The sequence below is a fragment of the Cryptotermes secundus genome, unplaced genomic scaffold (genome assembly GCF_002891405.2).
Source record: "Cryptotermes secundus unplaced genomic scaffold, Csec_1.0 scaffold251, whole genome shotgun sequence".
Classification (NCBI taxonomy): domain Eukaryota; kingdom Metazoa; phylum Arthropoda; class Insecta; order Blattodea; family Kalotermitidae; genus Cryptotermes; species Cryptotermes secundus.
In genome coordinates this window covers 760511-777308 of record NW_019744108.1, presented here as the reverse complement: position 1 = coordinate 777308, position 16798 = coordinate 760511, and the positions used below count along the sequence as shown (strand labels likewise).

Here is a 16798-nt window from a genome sequence, read left to right as displayed (position 1 = left end):
TCATCAAGCAAAATTTCACGCACACTCTTTGTTCCTTCTGGTCGGCCATCTCACTAATCGCCAAAGGGTTGAAACAGGAACGCACACAACAGAGCACCACAGACAAACCACTTAACTCAGACTGACGCCAGCTCACTAACAGTCGTGGGAGACCCCCAGCTAACACCACCTAGCAGCACAACTCGTAACTACAAAGCATGCGCGCGCAACCGGTCGGTTCCGGTTATTTTTGGGTCCCCCTTCGTATAAGTCTAAAAGTTTTGTTAAAGAAGCAGGTTGGATTCTCAATGAAACAATTTTAAAATAAGTTTAAAATGATATGTTTGAATATTTTTCTGTTTCTCCAACTTGTGCTTTGTCTTTGTTGCTGTGGCTGAGACATATATGTTTCCTGGATTTTTTTTTTGTTTTTTTCCGTTGTCATGGCTCGTGTGTACTGAATTATGAATGACACACATGCCAAAAAAAAAACATTCAGAAAATATGCACACTGCAGTCATGACAACAAAGACATAGCACAAGAAGAGGATGTAGCAGAACACATGACATATAACACATAAATTATTTTGAAATTATTATAACAAGAACTCAAATTTGTCTTTAAAACACAAAACTTTTAAAATTGCAATTCTTGCATGCTAATAAATGCTGAATACAATGCAGCAAATTACACGAATCAAAAAATATACTTCATGATGGCCTCAGGTGGCCAAAACATTTTGTAAATACTAGTATATATATATTGTGACGTGTTGCGCTATGGATGACGCCCCTCCCTCCCTGCCAGCTGTGGTGTGCCAGGCGGAGCCGGAGTGAGCCGAGTACCAGCACGCTGGTCGCTATGCAAAGTGAGTAAACAGTGGTGATGTGACACAGGACGCCGGGGTTGCTATGCAGCCGTAAACAACTCCCGACAGCGTTGCTAGGCTATCGGCAAACACGGCGTCAGACAACAGTGGTGCCCATTACGTAACTGTTTTCCTGTTGTCCGGCTGAGGGTTTATATGGGAACTACACAGCCGCCGAAGTGAGTTCTCAAGGCAGCAGCCTACGAGTTGGAAATTGGAAGTCACGAGTTAGACAGAACGAAGTCAGTCAACCAGTCAGTTGTAGGCCAAGTAATTGTAATACTGCAGACAGCAGTAGTTGTGAATCTGTAAATTGTGCGATTGTAAGAGTGAATGCGCAATAAAATTCGCTATATCCAATAAGGCGTGAAGTTATTTGTGGCATTATACACCCAACACGTGACAATATACATATATGAAATGGGTATGTGTTAGTGTAATTGGTTGAGGGGCTATGCTACAAGCTGGAAGGTCGCAGGTTCAAGTCCCGATGAGGTCATTGGACTTTTTTCAATTGCTCTAATCCTTCCAGCCACACTATGGCCCTGGGGTAGACTCAGCCTCTAACAGAAATGAGTACCAGGAATTAATTAAATAATTTTCCTGGGGATTAAAGCATGGCCGGCATGTAAGGTTGACAACCTTACCGCCATCTCTGAGCTGAATGTCTACATAATGTGGGACGCTCAACGTCTCACAACCCTATGGGCCTTCATGACCTGTTACAGGGATAGCTTTACTTTACTTTTTTACTTTATATATATATATGAAAAAATGGAATACGTAGTGTTCTAACCAACAAGCTATGAAAGTGCTGCATTTATAAGACTCAATTATACACATGTATCAAGTGCTCAGTTACTTCTGGCTCAGCTACATCTATTTCAGTCTGCATGACATTAACTGTATGCTGATTCAGAAATAATTCTTCCACCTATTTGAAATGTGGTGGGAACCTTTAAGAAGATTATCATTCTCATCATTTACCAAGTTATTTTTAGGTTGGTAACCTTTCTTAAATTCATTTATGCTTCTGTACAAGTCTAACATTCTTGTTTCTTCAATTTGTTTAAGTTATTTAATTTTATCTTTCAGATATGACTTCTTGTTGCTCCTGAAATGTGTACTACCTTCATGTCTTACATTGTTCAGATTATACCTATTCATCTGACTCCGATTCTGTAATCACTGCAATTTAGTTTGTTTACTCTCATCTAATAGCTGTAAACATTCTTCATCAAACCATGGCTTGTGCTGCTTCGGTTCGTAACGACCAAGACTCTCTTTGGCTGAAATCTGCATAACCTTCTTAAAACTTTCACAACCACTACTGATGCCTACATTACCATTTGAGCTTTCCAAAGCTGCAAACGTGTTTGAGATTTAAACCTGATACTGTTATCTCCCACATGATTTAGCTTCCTGAGGCTGAAACTCTCCATATCAAACTTCTGCACTGCTCATTTACTTAGAGTCAATCTCTAAATTTTGCAGTGATCACTATCACAGTCGACGCTTCTGAACGATCAGACACCAAGTATCTATGAATGCTATCTCTGGTTTATCAATCTGTGTCTTTCGATCAGGAAAAGTCCACAAACGTTTATAAATGTTCCAATGTGGGAACAGCAAACTCTTTGACAATTACATTTTTGGATGTGGCAAAGTTTCCAGCTCTAAATCCATTACCCTTAGTAATATCAATTAAAGTTTTATTCCTAACTTGGTCTAAAAATACCTTCCCTATATTCTTTGGTGCCAAAAACTCACATAATTTTTTCATGTGGTACTTACTTAGTTAAATACAAGATACAGTTCCTTATCTATAACAGTCTGGTTTATTTAACTAAATACTGACTTCTGAACTACAAAAAGTAAGAGCCCTGATGAGCAGTGGTTACAACTAAAACGGGTAAAACACAAAAGGATGTGGTCATGGCATATATTAAGGTCCTACTGCAACATTTGTCAGGAAGAGCTTAAAAATTATGAAAACCCTTGGTCAGGAATAAGTCTCCAAGCAGAGAATCAAAGCTGATCTTCCCATGAATAAAGTGTGAATGTAAAATCACTTAAGCAAAACACCTGGTCCTACAGAAATTATATAAGGCAAAACAACAATTCAAGTATATAACTGAGCAATCACAGAAACCTAACCAAACAATGGAAAAAGGGGGGGGGAGATAAATTAAAATCTACTATAGAGAAGAGTTGCTATTACTTCCCTATGCTGATATTCACAACAACATGAGATGTCTGGGAGTTTAGTATGTAGCACTGTGAAAATATAAAAAAAAAAAAAAAAAAATTGGTATGCATTATAAAGTCTAAAACATACCAACTAATCACTTTGCTCACTTAACTGATTTTATGGAATTGTTAATCATCACTATCAGCATTATTTATCAAAGCATGTCCTCTGTCTGTCTCCACAAAAATATTATCAAAACACACAGATGGCTGACTTCTTCCACATTATCAAATGGAGCATAAATTCTCTGGAAACGGTAGTAACATCATATAATTAAAAGACTGTATATACATTAAGCACAAAGAGGTAAGCTTGGCCACAGGAAATTATGAGGAAATATGGTTGCTGAGGAAATAAAAAGTTCATCATCAAACCTTATAATACGGGGACAAGTACCTATTATTGTTGCTTATGTAACTACTACTATCAGTGTATTAAACTAACCCCATAATACAGTGTTCCTTAAAAAGTTAGCAATGACTTAACTGGTCAAGAAATTCAATTCCTTTATGGAATCCACACATTCCATGTTCCCATAAGACTGTTAGTAAACAGAATTCTGCACTCTGCTGTGTGTGGCATGCTTAATTCATTGGTAGTGTTTCTAGTTGATTTGTTAGGACTGCAACTAAAGTCATTCGAACCTTATCCACCTGAGCTTCAGTGACTGTTTGTCTCCTAGGGTGTTTCCCTACAGAAATGCAGCATGTCTGATCAAACTATTTATACCACCTCTAAACTAACATTTTTGTTAGTGATTCCTTTCCAAACACCATACAAAATCTCCTTTGCACTTTAACTGCACACATAGACTTGTGAAGCGACTGCACACCTTCAGCTTTTTCTGCTTGAGTTCCCAGTTTTAGAGGTAAAAGGTCTAGATATTCAAGTGGCATTAATTATAAACTTAATCATAAAACCTACTCAAACGTGTTAGTTTTCACTCCTGTGCCTTTCAGTTCATGAGCAAAGTTACAACAAAATGGTACATATTTCATGTGTACATCCTGTATTTCTACAACCTAATAAGTACAGTCTCTCATAAGAGAGTTCTGAAACCAGTTAACCTTCACTAAAACCACTTAACACACCTGCAACATGGGAAGTGTGCAAAATTGTATCGTGTGAGATAAGATCATGGAGTTGCTACTACACAACTGCTTGCCAATGTGCCCAGGCACACTGTGCCATGTGGCACTATCCAGCCAAAATTCTGAGATGCTGCATATCAAGTGCCTCCCAGAGAGTCCTCAAACTCCTTGTTCACTATAGCACCCTCACAAAAACACTTAAACACTTGTGTGTGATATCCAATCAATTATTAAAAACTTTCAACAAAACATCAAATAATCAGAGCATAGTAACATAAGATTTGTCTGCTGCTAAAGAAAATCAGTTATGGGGTGCAGTATATGATAATGGACAGAGTCGTGAGTGTGATTATACCCAGAAATGGAAACGCGTACAGCACGCAAGGACAAGTAGAAGGATGAGAATACAAGACAGCCAGCCTATTATAACCTGAAATTGCTATGAAGTGTTATCGAATCTAAAAGAGTCTGAAACCACATCACAACATAATTTAGAAGAGGATTACTGTGCTCAAGAACGAGGAAAACAAACTCTTCATCTAGAGCAAGGGTCTCAAAATTACGGTCTGCGGGCCACATCCAGCCCGCAATGTGATTTTATCCGGCCCGCGAAAGAATTGTGCAGAAGTGCGCCAATTGAACTAATTTTCAAACGAGTACTGGTAAAAAAAAACTTTTTCATAGATTTCAAATTCAATAATTAAGATTGTGTTTAAAATATATTGATATTCCATATTATGTTAATATTATTCACAATTTTACTAATTTTGGACAGTATACTGCATGATATTTCTTCGTACTTGTTTGGCCTTGATCGGCAGTGTCACTTCGTGGCAATGTAGGTAGCGTGAGCAGTTCGTTACTAGCCGTCTTGTGCACAAGACTTCTTGCGGTGGTGCAGTGTAATTGTAACAGATCATCATCACTGCCGGTGTCATACTTATTACCATTTTTGTATTAAAGGCAACATATGCCCAGTTTTGCTCTAACTGTTCCGAGAATTGGTAGCGAAGAATGTTGATAAGGCTACCGGAACTTTAGTCCATTCTACGACGGCCAGCTTGTAAATTTATCTCCGGTTTTGGGATGACATATCTGTGTGAACAAACTTTTTCCCAGATGAAGTACATCAAGTCGAAATACAGGGCAAATTTATCTGATGAACTTTTAAAGTCGCTACTTGTGATTAGCGTTTCAAAATTTGAACCTCAATTTAATCAGATTTTAAGAATGCAAAAAGAGTTCCATCATTCACATTAATTGTTTTATTATAATTTGTGATGAAAATATGATAATTTGCTGCTACTGTCTGTTGTCATTAATATATGATAATTTATTCTCACGTACTTTGTATTTAGGTTATGACATTCTGTGCTTTCAATAGAACTCATATACCTAGTTATTAATTTCTCATTTTATCCGGCCCATTGAAAGTGCTGAATTACCTAATGTGGCGCGCGTTTCAAAAAGTTTGGAGACCCCTGATCTAGAGGATGCTTCTTTGAGAAACTTTTCTGAAGCTAAAATGCAGGGTGAATTAATGGGTAATCAAATATTAAAGTATATACCAACTGATATGTTGGGTTTTTGGACTTTATGCATCGTCCTGGTTTTTAAGATAACAAAACCAGGACGATGGATAAAGTCCAAAAACCCAACATATCGGTGTGTTATACACCATCGTCAGAATCCTATAGTAACTACTTATATACCAACTATTGTAAATGGCGAAGTCAATGAAAATGAAATTAGTAGTATCTATAGTAAATGGAATTATATATATAAATCTTTGATTGAATCTACAGTGAAATTCTTTGAAATTAAAGCTAAATATTTAGAGTGTTGTAAACATAAAGTGTTAATAATGGGTGACAGTCACATGAGAGGATGTGCATCCAGAATGACTGCTTCTCTGGATGCACGTTTTGATGTGTGTGTGGCACTGTGAAACCAGGATCAGATACTAGGTCACTAATGGAGACTATGAAGGAAGAAGTGCGTAATCTTACAAAGAATGACTTTCTGATAATTTGCAGCGGAGCAAATGATATTGACAGAAACGATTCCAAAACTGCATTTAAGAACATTATTAATTTTATTAAGAATGTAAATCACACTAATATTGTTCTAATAAGTGTCCCTCTCAGACATGACACTTCGAAGCATTCCTATGTTAACAGTTTAACTAAACGTTTTTCATGGTAAAATGCATAAACTTGCTAGAGCCTTTAGTCATGTTACTACAGCTCAAATTTTTTAGCAATAGACTTCTATGTACTAAACATGGTTTTCATTTAAACAAACTAGGTAAAGAGCTATTGGTAAATCAAGTAGCATTACATATATTTTCCCTGTTGGAAAAAGACAATAGTAAACCTATAATTCTTGGTTGGTGTGACAAAATAACACAAGATAATGGCACCTTAACAGCCAAACCTTCCAAGATTCATAAAAATTGCTAATTGAAAGCTGAGAAAATTATTAAATGAAACAGAAAACTACAGATAACTAGGAAAGACGATTTTTTATCGGATATTTAGCTCAGAAGCCACAACCTAGTAGACCATATAATTATTACAATTGTATCTATAGTGAGTAAAGTAAAAGTAAAGCTTTTCCCTGTAACAGGCCGTGAGGCCCATAGGGTTGTGAGGGTCCCACATTACCTTGATAATTGGCTCAAAGATGGAGGTAAGGTTGTCAGCCTTACGCGCTTCACTCCCCAGGAAAATTATTTAATTAATTCCTGGTACTCATTTCTGTTAGAGGCTGAGTAAACCCCAGGGCCATAGTGAGTCAAAACATAAAAAGAGTCAAGACCATATAAGTCAGTTCTCTAATTTTAAAACTTCAAAAAAAGATCTTGTCATCTTTCACAAAAATATTAGAGGTCTTAATAGAAGCAAGCTAGGAGAACTACAATTATAAAAGACAAGTCCGTCCAATGTGACCATTTCAGTTACCTCGCTTAACGAGCATAATTCGTTCCAGAATCTTACTCGTAATGCGAAACACTCACTAAGCAAAACAATTTTTCCCATATAAATTAATGTAAAATACAATAATGCGTTCCATGCCGAAAAAATACTCAAAAAATTTTATGTATAATGTTTATTCAAAGAAAATTATATATACATTGTTAAGGAGCGTGAATTATCTTCATCTTTTCTTCTATGTGGAATGAACTATCTTGAGGATAGTGCAAATCGTTGATGTAGACCGAATGTATGTGCGTGCTAGATCAGCCACGCTCACACCTCGTTTTCGCTTTCCAATGATTTTACGTTTTATTTCTACGGTTATTTTTATTCTCTTATGGCTGTCTTTTTGCGGCTTTTTCTTCAGGGACATTTTTGCAAGGGTTATTACACTTTGCACAAAAAAATCACAAATAATATGTCCGAACACAAGTTTGGAAAAATGTGTGATCACAAGCAACACTAAGATGCTAGCAGAACGAGTGCTAAACACAGACTGATGTAGCAAGCACACAATCCAGGACTTCCCCTCTCGTCACTTGTTAAGCGAGTCATTTTTTTTACAATTTGTTTTGCTCGTTATGCGAATTACTTGTTATGAGAGGTGCTCGTTAAGCGAAGTTCCACTGTACTTGCCGCATGTTCTGTGTACGTGCTTTTTCCTAAAACTGCAGGGATTAGCAAGGGTTTCCCTTTCTTTTATAACATTGTTTTGGTATTTGCCCGTCTGTTAGAGTTTCATCAACTTTATGACTTTCTTCCTGTAACGATGCACCCACCAACTGTTCGACTTGTACGAGGGGTAGGCCTCCTCCACCCTACAGTGGTCTATTGTGCTTATTGTTGGAATTCATTTAAAATTATAAATATTTAAAAAATAAGTCAGTATAGTGTCACTTCTTCTGTTTGAAAAGTAGAGGTCCCGCGTTTTACAATTGTTTCAGTTCTATCACAGCTCTGCTCTGAAGCAGTTCGAAAATTTTGGTTGCTAGTTAGAGAATTACAGATGGGTCGTTTGAGTTGTTCCAAACTGTATGGCCACTTGCTGACGGCAATAAAGTGGTGATGGGACACAATTAAAGAAGATTTAGAAATGCTGCAGCAGAAATTCAATAAGTATTTTGGAGAGAGTGTACAAGATTTCGACTGGGTTCATGATCAATTCGTTGCGAATTCAGAACATCTTCCCATTAATACACAAGAGGAACTCGCAGATTTAAAAGCTGACAGAACACTGAAACTAAAACTTCTCGAAGCGCCTTTGGATACGTTTTGGTTGGCAATAAGGAGTGAATACCCGGCTATCTCTGAGATGGCAGTTAATGTATTACTGCCATTTTCAACTACATATTTGTGCGAACTGTGCTTCTCGATGATAACTGAAATTGAGACATCAAAGAGGGAGTCGCTCAAATCCATCGATGAAGATATGAGACTTGTGTTGTCGATTCCACCATGGATCAGTCACCTGTGTGTAGCTATGCAGGCGCAAGTATCACATTGAAGGTATGAGTAGAATTACTGTATTTACTTTAATAGTAAAGAAGTGCATTTTCTACACTCTACAGTGAATTAAAGTTCATTAATTATTAATAAGTGCATGAGTCGATTTCTGTTTAATGATAATATGAGGGTGAGTCAAATGAAAACCTTAAATTTGTAATAAAAAATCAAAATTTCACGCCATTATCCTTAAGTTGGTAAGCGTGCTACAAACAGCGTGCAGAATGGCCTGTAGGTTGCAGAATAGTGCAGATGCACGTACACCGTCACAGCACCAGTATAAGATGGCTGCCCCACTTGAGACTTGCACCAGGGAAGAACAGTGTTCTGTTATTCGGTTTTTGTGTAGTGAAGGTGTGAATGCTACTGAAATTTATTGAAGAATGAAGTTTCAGTATGGTGATGCATGTTTGTCACAGCAGCAAGTGTATGAATGGAGTAGGAAGTTTGAAAATGGTGTGACTTCAGTGGAAGATGCTCCTTGTCCGGGTCAGCCACATCGAGTTGTGACTCCAGAGAACACTGAAGCAGTTGAAGCCATAGTGAGGGAAAACCGCCGAGTTACACCGAATGAAATTGCAGCAAGTTTAAACATTAGTCATGGTTCAGCACACCACACTGTGCACGATGTGCTCCAGTTTCACAAAGTGTCTGCAAGATGGGTGCCACGGCAGCTGACTCCTGAATTGAAAGACCGACGTACTGATGCTTGTGAAGCACTTCTGCTGGGCTTTGAACGAGAAGGTGATGACTTCCTTGCAAGAATCGTTACTGGGGATGAAACCCGGGTTCACTTCCACCAACCGGAAACGAAGAGAGCGAGCAAGGAATGGCACCATTCCTCATCTCCAAAACCGAAGAAGTTTCGAACACAACCATCAGCAGGGAAGGTTATGCTGACTCTCTTTTGGGACGAAAAAGGTGTCATCTTAGAGCACTACACACCTAGAGGGACCACTGTCACCAGTGCATCATGCTCAGATCTCCTAAAAAATCATCTTCGGCCTGCAATCAAATCAAAGCGACGTGGATTGCTGTCCACATGTATCCTTTTGCAACATGACAATGCAAGGCCCCATACTGCCCGTACAACAGTTGCGACAATCAATGACATGCATTTTCAGTGTCTTCCTCATCCGGTATACTCACCGGACCTTGCCCCAAGTGATTTCCATATGTTTGGACAACTCAAAGAAGCAATACGAGGAAAGACGTTCCGTTCTGATGAAGAGGTATGCTAAGTGGTGCATGAGTGGTTGCACGGACTACCAAAAGAATTTTTTTCTAAAGGAATTCATGCACTTTGTAATGCACTTGCATTGAGCGTGGAGGAGATTATGCTGAAAAGTGATACAGCTTTGTACCACTTGTGCACAATAAATAATGCTCAAAAAATATTTAAGGTTTTCATTTGATTCGCCTATGTAAAATAACAATATAATAATATTATAGTAAAAAGTTAATCATGTTACGTATTTATATTAATTGTCTGATATCATGCGTTTTTGAGGGGAATAACATTTTGGTGTGCTGTGTTGAGTCATGGATACTCTATGGTGTGCCGCGAGTAGAAAAGGGTTGCGGAACACTGCTCTACACCATTTCGATCACTGGCAAAATTTTATGCTGGCCTAGAGACAAACCATTTCCCCCACTCTGAAGCTTTCTATTTAATGCACTCTCTTCTTGAACCCAAAAGCAAGTAAATAACTCTGCTGTGTGTAGGGGATATGCATGTCATGAAGTTTGGCATGGGACATATTGTATGTGTGTGTGTGTACATATATAAACAAATTCTGCAGGTATACTGGTGTCTCTCTCCATACAAAGTTTCATTTGCACAGCTCCAATGGTTCATTAGTCATTACAAACAACTGAAAGTCACTGTCATGTTGTTTTACGTTCAACAGAAATGCTATCTTAACATGCTACCAATCTTATAGAAATAAAAAGAAATTCAAAAGTTTGCCAACAGCTATTTTTGTATTCATGGTGGTAGGATGGATTTTGCAACATGACAAAGCAATTTCACATATAGCACTCTTGGTAAAGCAATTATTGGCCAAAATCAAACACCAATGCTGAATAATAAATAGTACTTGAAGGGTTCTATTTTCTGGGAAATAACAACTGTGTCAGAGGAACATGTCAGCACCATCTTCAGGGATGGAGAGTAAGCCAAGCAAGAAACCAGCAGATCTTGCTGCCTGCTTCATGCTGGTTTCTCACTTGGCTTGCTGAAGATGGAGACGTATTCCTCTGAAAGGCTGGTTAACTTTCACCGGACTGCACAGTATAATATCCCTGAAGACAGAACTCTTCACAGCCTCAGATGTGAGAACCTCAAGTCCTACTTCACAACAGATTTCATACTTCATTTTAATCAACAACTACCTTTATAATGAAGACAAAATTACCCTTTTGGTACTTTGGTGTTTCAGAGCCACAAACTAAGGTGAAGAGAGTATGCTCCTAATTGGTCATATTTTAACAATATATTATCCCAAGATGTTGCAAAAGAAATATACCACTTCAAAACCATTTATTTCCTGCAAATCATTTGGCATGGAGAAATCTGTCATGTAATCTCTTTAGACACTTCAAATTAACTATTTCCAGTATCTTGCAAAGTTGAATGAGTTACCATGGAAGTATGAAAAGAAGAGGGGGGGGAATGTAATTTTGCTGACAATCTCAGAATGGAAGTGATCAAATACCTTAAAATATATAATAAACTCAAAGTTAATAACTCATGGTTCTCTAGTCTCTTTGTTGAGGTGAATGAACTGCCTCAACCATTTTTTAGGGTGAATAAGAAAACTAAATTTGTGGGTAACCATGTCATTAACTTCTCTGTTTCAGTACTTTTGTTTACAGTTTCAATGTGAGTCACACAACAAAGCCACTGCACCTTCTTTTCATACAACACTACTGCCAGCACCTGTTCCCTCAATATGCTGGACTTGTACATAGTCCTACAAACTAAGGAAGTGATTCTGCAGGTTACATTACAATAAGATGGAGCACCATCATGTTCAGCTATAATCACATAAAAATTTCTGGATAGAATCTTCCTTGGGAAATAGACTTGAAGAGGTGGACCCACTGCATGATCTCCAAGACCTGTTGATTTAACCCCCACGGACTTCTCCCTCAGGGGTATGTAAAGGAGTAGGTGTACTCCATAAGGTCGCTTGTACAAAATCTGAAGATTTGCACAGCATACGCTGTGACAGGAATCCCACCACAAATGTGTGCCAGTGCTTTTCATACATTCAGATATTGGATTGACATTGTCAGCAACAAAGGTGCTCCAGGTTGAAGATTATTAACGACAGAAAACCCTTCAGAGTTTCTCTCTCATGTGGTGGAATTATGTATCCACCTCCCTAATTCAATTACTATACTTGGATAATTATAAATTCATCTCAAATACAAGGTAGTCTCCATTTTGCAAATACGGCATATCTTGAAACCATTACCAATACTCAGAAGAGGCCGCGCCATAGCTCAAGCGGTTAGTCGCTGGCTTCCCACCATGGCGACCCGGGTTTGATCCTGGGTCTGGTCAAGTGGGATTTGTGGTGGACAAAGTGGCGCTGGGGTAGGTTTTCTCTGAGTACTTCGGTTTCCCCTGCCAAGCTTCATTCCACCAAATTCTCCATCATCATAATCACCCGGGGCAGGTACAATAGGCTAATCAGTGGCTGCCGTGCCGAGTGGACCCAACTGGACTCCACCCCCCACTATGTGAATTAAAAAAATACTCAGAAGGCTGTCAGATCCCAAGGAAGAAACATATGAGTCTGAACCACAATGACAAGGGATGATTTTCCCAGCCTAAAAATTCAGCAAAAGAACCTTTGGACCAACACACTATTTAAATGAAACCAGTCATGTTACTATGACAGTAACAGTATCAACTCAACAAGCCACATGACATTTCAGGCACTGCATCTGCTCAAATGACTATATACACTGAGAACATTGACAAAAATGTTTAGGGTGTACATATGAAATGTGTACCATTTTACTGTAACACTTCTAATGAACTGAGAGGCAGGGTGGGCCTTCAGTCAGCTGTGTGCTCATGGAGATGCAGATAACTGCAGTTGCAAATAAAGTTTTGGATTATAACATGAAGGAATGTAGTTGGGGTAATAACAGTGAATTTGATCATAATTACATGCAAACAGTGATTCCAGTAACACACAATTAGTGACAGTGGAAATAATAAGGATACGTGTTAATGCAGAAAGTGTAGGATTGAAAGGGGCGTCGACAAAGTTTTTGTGGGAAGTTATAAGCATTATTTTGCATAGTGGGAAAAATTCTGTGGTATCTACGGCCCACAGCTTGACATATCTAACCTGGATCGAGTGAATGTATTTAAAACAAATATGCAGAGCAGACAATTTCAGAGAGAAAAGTTCCTTTGATATTTCACACAAGAATTAGGAAGTGGAAAATGTTATAGTGGACAAAATATATATGCGGTTTTAGACACCTTTATGTTGAAGCCAACATTTATGTCATATTATTCAAAGTGATGCCTGTTCACTACATTCTTTTCAGGAAGTCTACCACTTGAAGGACTCAAACTAACACAAAACTAACCCATGTTTCTAACAATACATATATTATACAAAATCAATTCCCTCCAACCTGAATGTTATTTCCTAGCAAATACCTACCATAGTGAAGAAAGATATACCCCAAGGGAAATGTGTCAAATGCTCAAACATGAAACAACAATTTATGAGTACAATGAATATGAAGAACACTCAAGTTTGGATAAGAATTTTAAGCTCTATTACATGAATCCCCAGTTCTAATTTGGTTTGCTGTTCTCCCACATATGCAGGATGTTATTATTTTAGAAGTGCGTAAAAAGGTCATAAAAATAGTTTACACATATCATTAGTTAGGGTTACATTTTGGTTCACAAATTGAAGGGCTGTACAGAAATACCACCACAGAAACCGATGATTGTGCTGAAGGGCTATTCTGAAAACAGTGTATATACAGAATGGAAATGAAGTTCTCACATTCATGACTATGAAGGGCACTATCTTCTGGGATGTAATGTCATGTAGCCCAGTGGAAGCCTACTGATGTTTCAGAGGAACATCAGTGAACTTATATTCTGGACTATGACAAGACAGCACTCTTCAGTGTATATATATCTCACAAAAGTGCAGTCACATATAACATCTATGAAGAGGAAAACATATCCAATGCAGCCCCCGCTCACATTTTGCACACACAGTCCTAGACCTCCTCCGCCTCCCATCAGCTCTTCTATTACACACACAACAATCTTTCTCTTTTTTCCCTGGAAGTCTTATAAGGACATCTCTCCATGGATCAAACTGAAATCTTCTAGGTGTACTTGACAGCCCTGCTAAATGATCCATTTGTTCCACAGATCCATTTGTATTCTCTTTCATCATATCTTCTCTTTTCACTGGTTCTTCTGTCCAACTTTCCAATAACACTGCAATAAGAGGGAATCAAAGAGTGTGTACCAACTTTTCTACCTTCATTATATCGAATATGAACATTTCATGGAACAGCGGACCTCTTGGTCTGACAACTGATTTTCATAATTTTGTAAAAAGAACATATATATAAACCTGCTACTGGCAGGGCCTCCTTTGCTGGACATGTCAAAGGGTAGGCATCAGACGAAGAGAGACACCAAAAACCAAAAACTGATGCTGGAAGCAGCGTCATCAGCAGCGACTTGAAGCACAGAGCAAATGATGCTCGAGATGGTTCAAGTTCGTATAGCAACAGGCGTGACCAGAGTGGTTTGAACAGCTGTTGCACTGCGATGTGGAAAGCAAATGGAAAAACTACCATATTATCACTTTTCCTGGACAGTCTCTTTCCAAAAACAGAGACACCATGTAAGCGAGATGTTTCCTCTGGAGACAAAACAATCCGGAGCTAAACTACTCCCCCAATTGGATCTCCGGGGGGGGGGGCTAGAGGAAATGTCATGTAGGCATTACAAGAAAAAGCGCGAAGATCAGAAGGAACATCACGGCTACAAGATTGGAACATGGAATGTAAGGACCTTGAATCAAGCAGGCAAATTGGAGAATTTGAAAACGGAAATGCAGAAGAATGAGGTGTCTGTTTTAGGTGTCAGCAAAGTGCGGTAGAAAGGACAAAGTGAAATAAGAAGTGGTGATTATACAGTGTATTATTCTGGAGGTGAACGGGCCGAAAGAGGTGTGGCAATAGTGGTGCATAAATGTGTAGTGAGGAGTGTTGTTAAGAAGATTGTTTGTAATGACAGAATTATTGCTCTGAAGTTAAAGGCGGAACTGGTAGATATACTGATTATGCAAGTGTACATGCCAACATCAGAGTATGAAGATGATGAAGTGGAAAAAGTGTATGACACAACTGAAGAAATTCTTCAGGAAGATGGAAGAGGTGACACAAACAGCATCATATTAGGAGACTGGAATATCATTGTTGGAGATGAATCATATCAGAATATTGTTGGATCATATGGACTAGGAAGACAGAATCACAGGGGTCAAATGCTTATTGACTTTTGTGAAAGAAGTGGACTGATTGTTATCAATACTTGGTTCAAGAAGCCAAAGAGAAGACTTTACACATAGAAGGCACCTGGGGATTGGAGGCGGCATCAGCTGGACTACATCCTTGTGAAACATCGATTCAGAAACAGTGTGAAGGATGTGAAGATGCTGCCTGGGGCAGATACTGACTCTGACCATAACTTACTGGTTTTCAAGTTTCAAACCAGGTTGAAGAAAATTGTAAGATTCCAAAAGCGCAGACCTAGATGGGATTTGGAGAAGTTATATGCTCAAAGACAAAATGTGCAGGAGACCCTAGAAGAGAAACTCAGTGCAATTGAAAGTGAAAGTGGAAATGCTGAAGTGCAGCGGAATATAAAAGAATGCATGTTAGATACTATTAGCAAATTGGTTGGTAAAGTTGAGAAGATAGCAAGAAAACCATGGGTTACACAGGAGATGATGAGTAAAATGGAGGAGTGAAAGAAATGGAAGAATGTAAACAATGAAGAAGGCAGGTGGAAATACAGGAGACTGAGGAAAGAATTGAAAAGAGCCACAGACAGGGCCAAAAAGGAATATCTTGAGAAGATATGTAATGAGATTATAGAATTTCAAAGGACAGGACGTTATGATTTGATGTACATGAAGACAAAAGAACTAGGATGGAAAGAGAACCACAGGATTCAAAATATTGGCATCGAAGACTCCCAGGGGAATAGAATAGTAGATCAGAGGCAAGTGCTGAAAATTTGGGAAAATTATATTACAGAACTATATTATCGACCTAATCGGCCAGAAACCTTGGAAGTGGAACTGGAAGAAGAAGTAGATACAAACGAGTAAGGACCATATATTTTACAAAGTGAGGTGGAAAAAGCTATCAAGGACATGAGGAATGGAAAGGCTACAGGAGATGACGATGCACCTGGAGATGTGCTTAAGTTACTGGAAGGTGGTTTGAAAACACTGACAAAACTAATAAACACCATATATGAAACTGGGGAGTGGCCCAAGGACTTTACAGAAGTGACAATGATTGCCTCAAAGAAAAAGGCAAAAGCAATAAAATGCAGTGACCATCGCACAATAAGCCTTATTGCACATACAGCAAAGATAATAGCAAAGATACTTAAAAGAAGAATTGAAAGGAAAATAGATGATATACTTGGAGAGGATTAGTTTGGATTTAAAGGCGGAAAAGGAACCAGGGATGCAATTGGGATGTTGAGAATTATAGCAGAACGAACTTTGGAGATAGATGAAGAACTGTGTGCTTGCTTTATAGACTGGCAGAAGGCATTTGACTGTGTAAATTGGACCAAATTAATGCAGATCCTAAAGCAAACAGGTATCGATTGGCAGGAAAGAAGATTGATTAGTAAATTGTACATGGATCAGAAAGTTAGAGTACGACTGGACAGAGGGGAGAAAAGAAGTGTGAAGATTGGAAGAGGAGTCTGACAAGGATGCTGTTTATCACCAATTTTGTTCAACTTGTACAGCGAATGCCTTACCAAAGAAGCTCTGGATGGGCTTGGAGACTTCAAATTAGGAGGGAAAATTA

General features: G+C 38.5%; 1 protein-coding gene across 17 annotated transcripts in view; it reads right to left on the bottom strand.

Annotated features, from left to right (window-relative positions):
• LOC111874402 (broad-complex core protein) overlaps window positions 1–16798 on the bottom strand; it is a 174916-nt gene that overhangs the window by 129572 nt on the left and 28546 nt on the right. Inside the window, exon 7 of one of the 17 annotated variants that reach the window (XM_023869885.2) lies at window positions 12383–14168. The exons of the other annotated variants lie outside the window; for them this stretch is intronic. Within the exon in view, the coding sequence (XP_023725653.1) occupies window positions 13873–14168 (296 nt within the window). The 3' untranslated portion in view covers window positions 12383–13872. Of the gene's footprint in view, window positions 1–12382; window positions 14169–16798 lie in introns of those variants that run through there. 17 annotated transcript variants of the gene reach the window in all.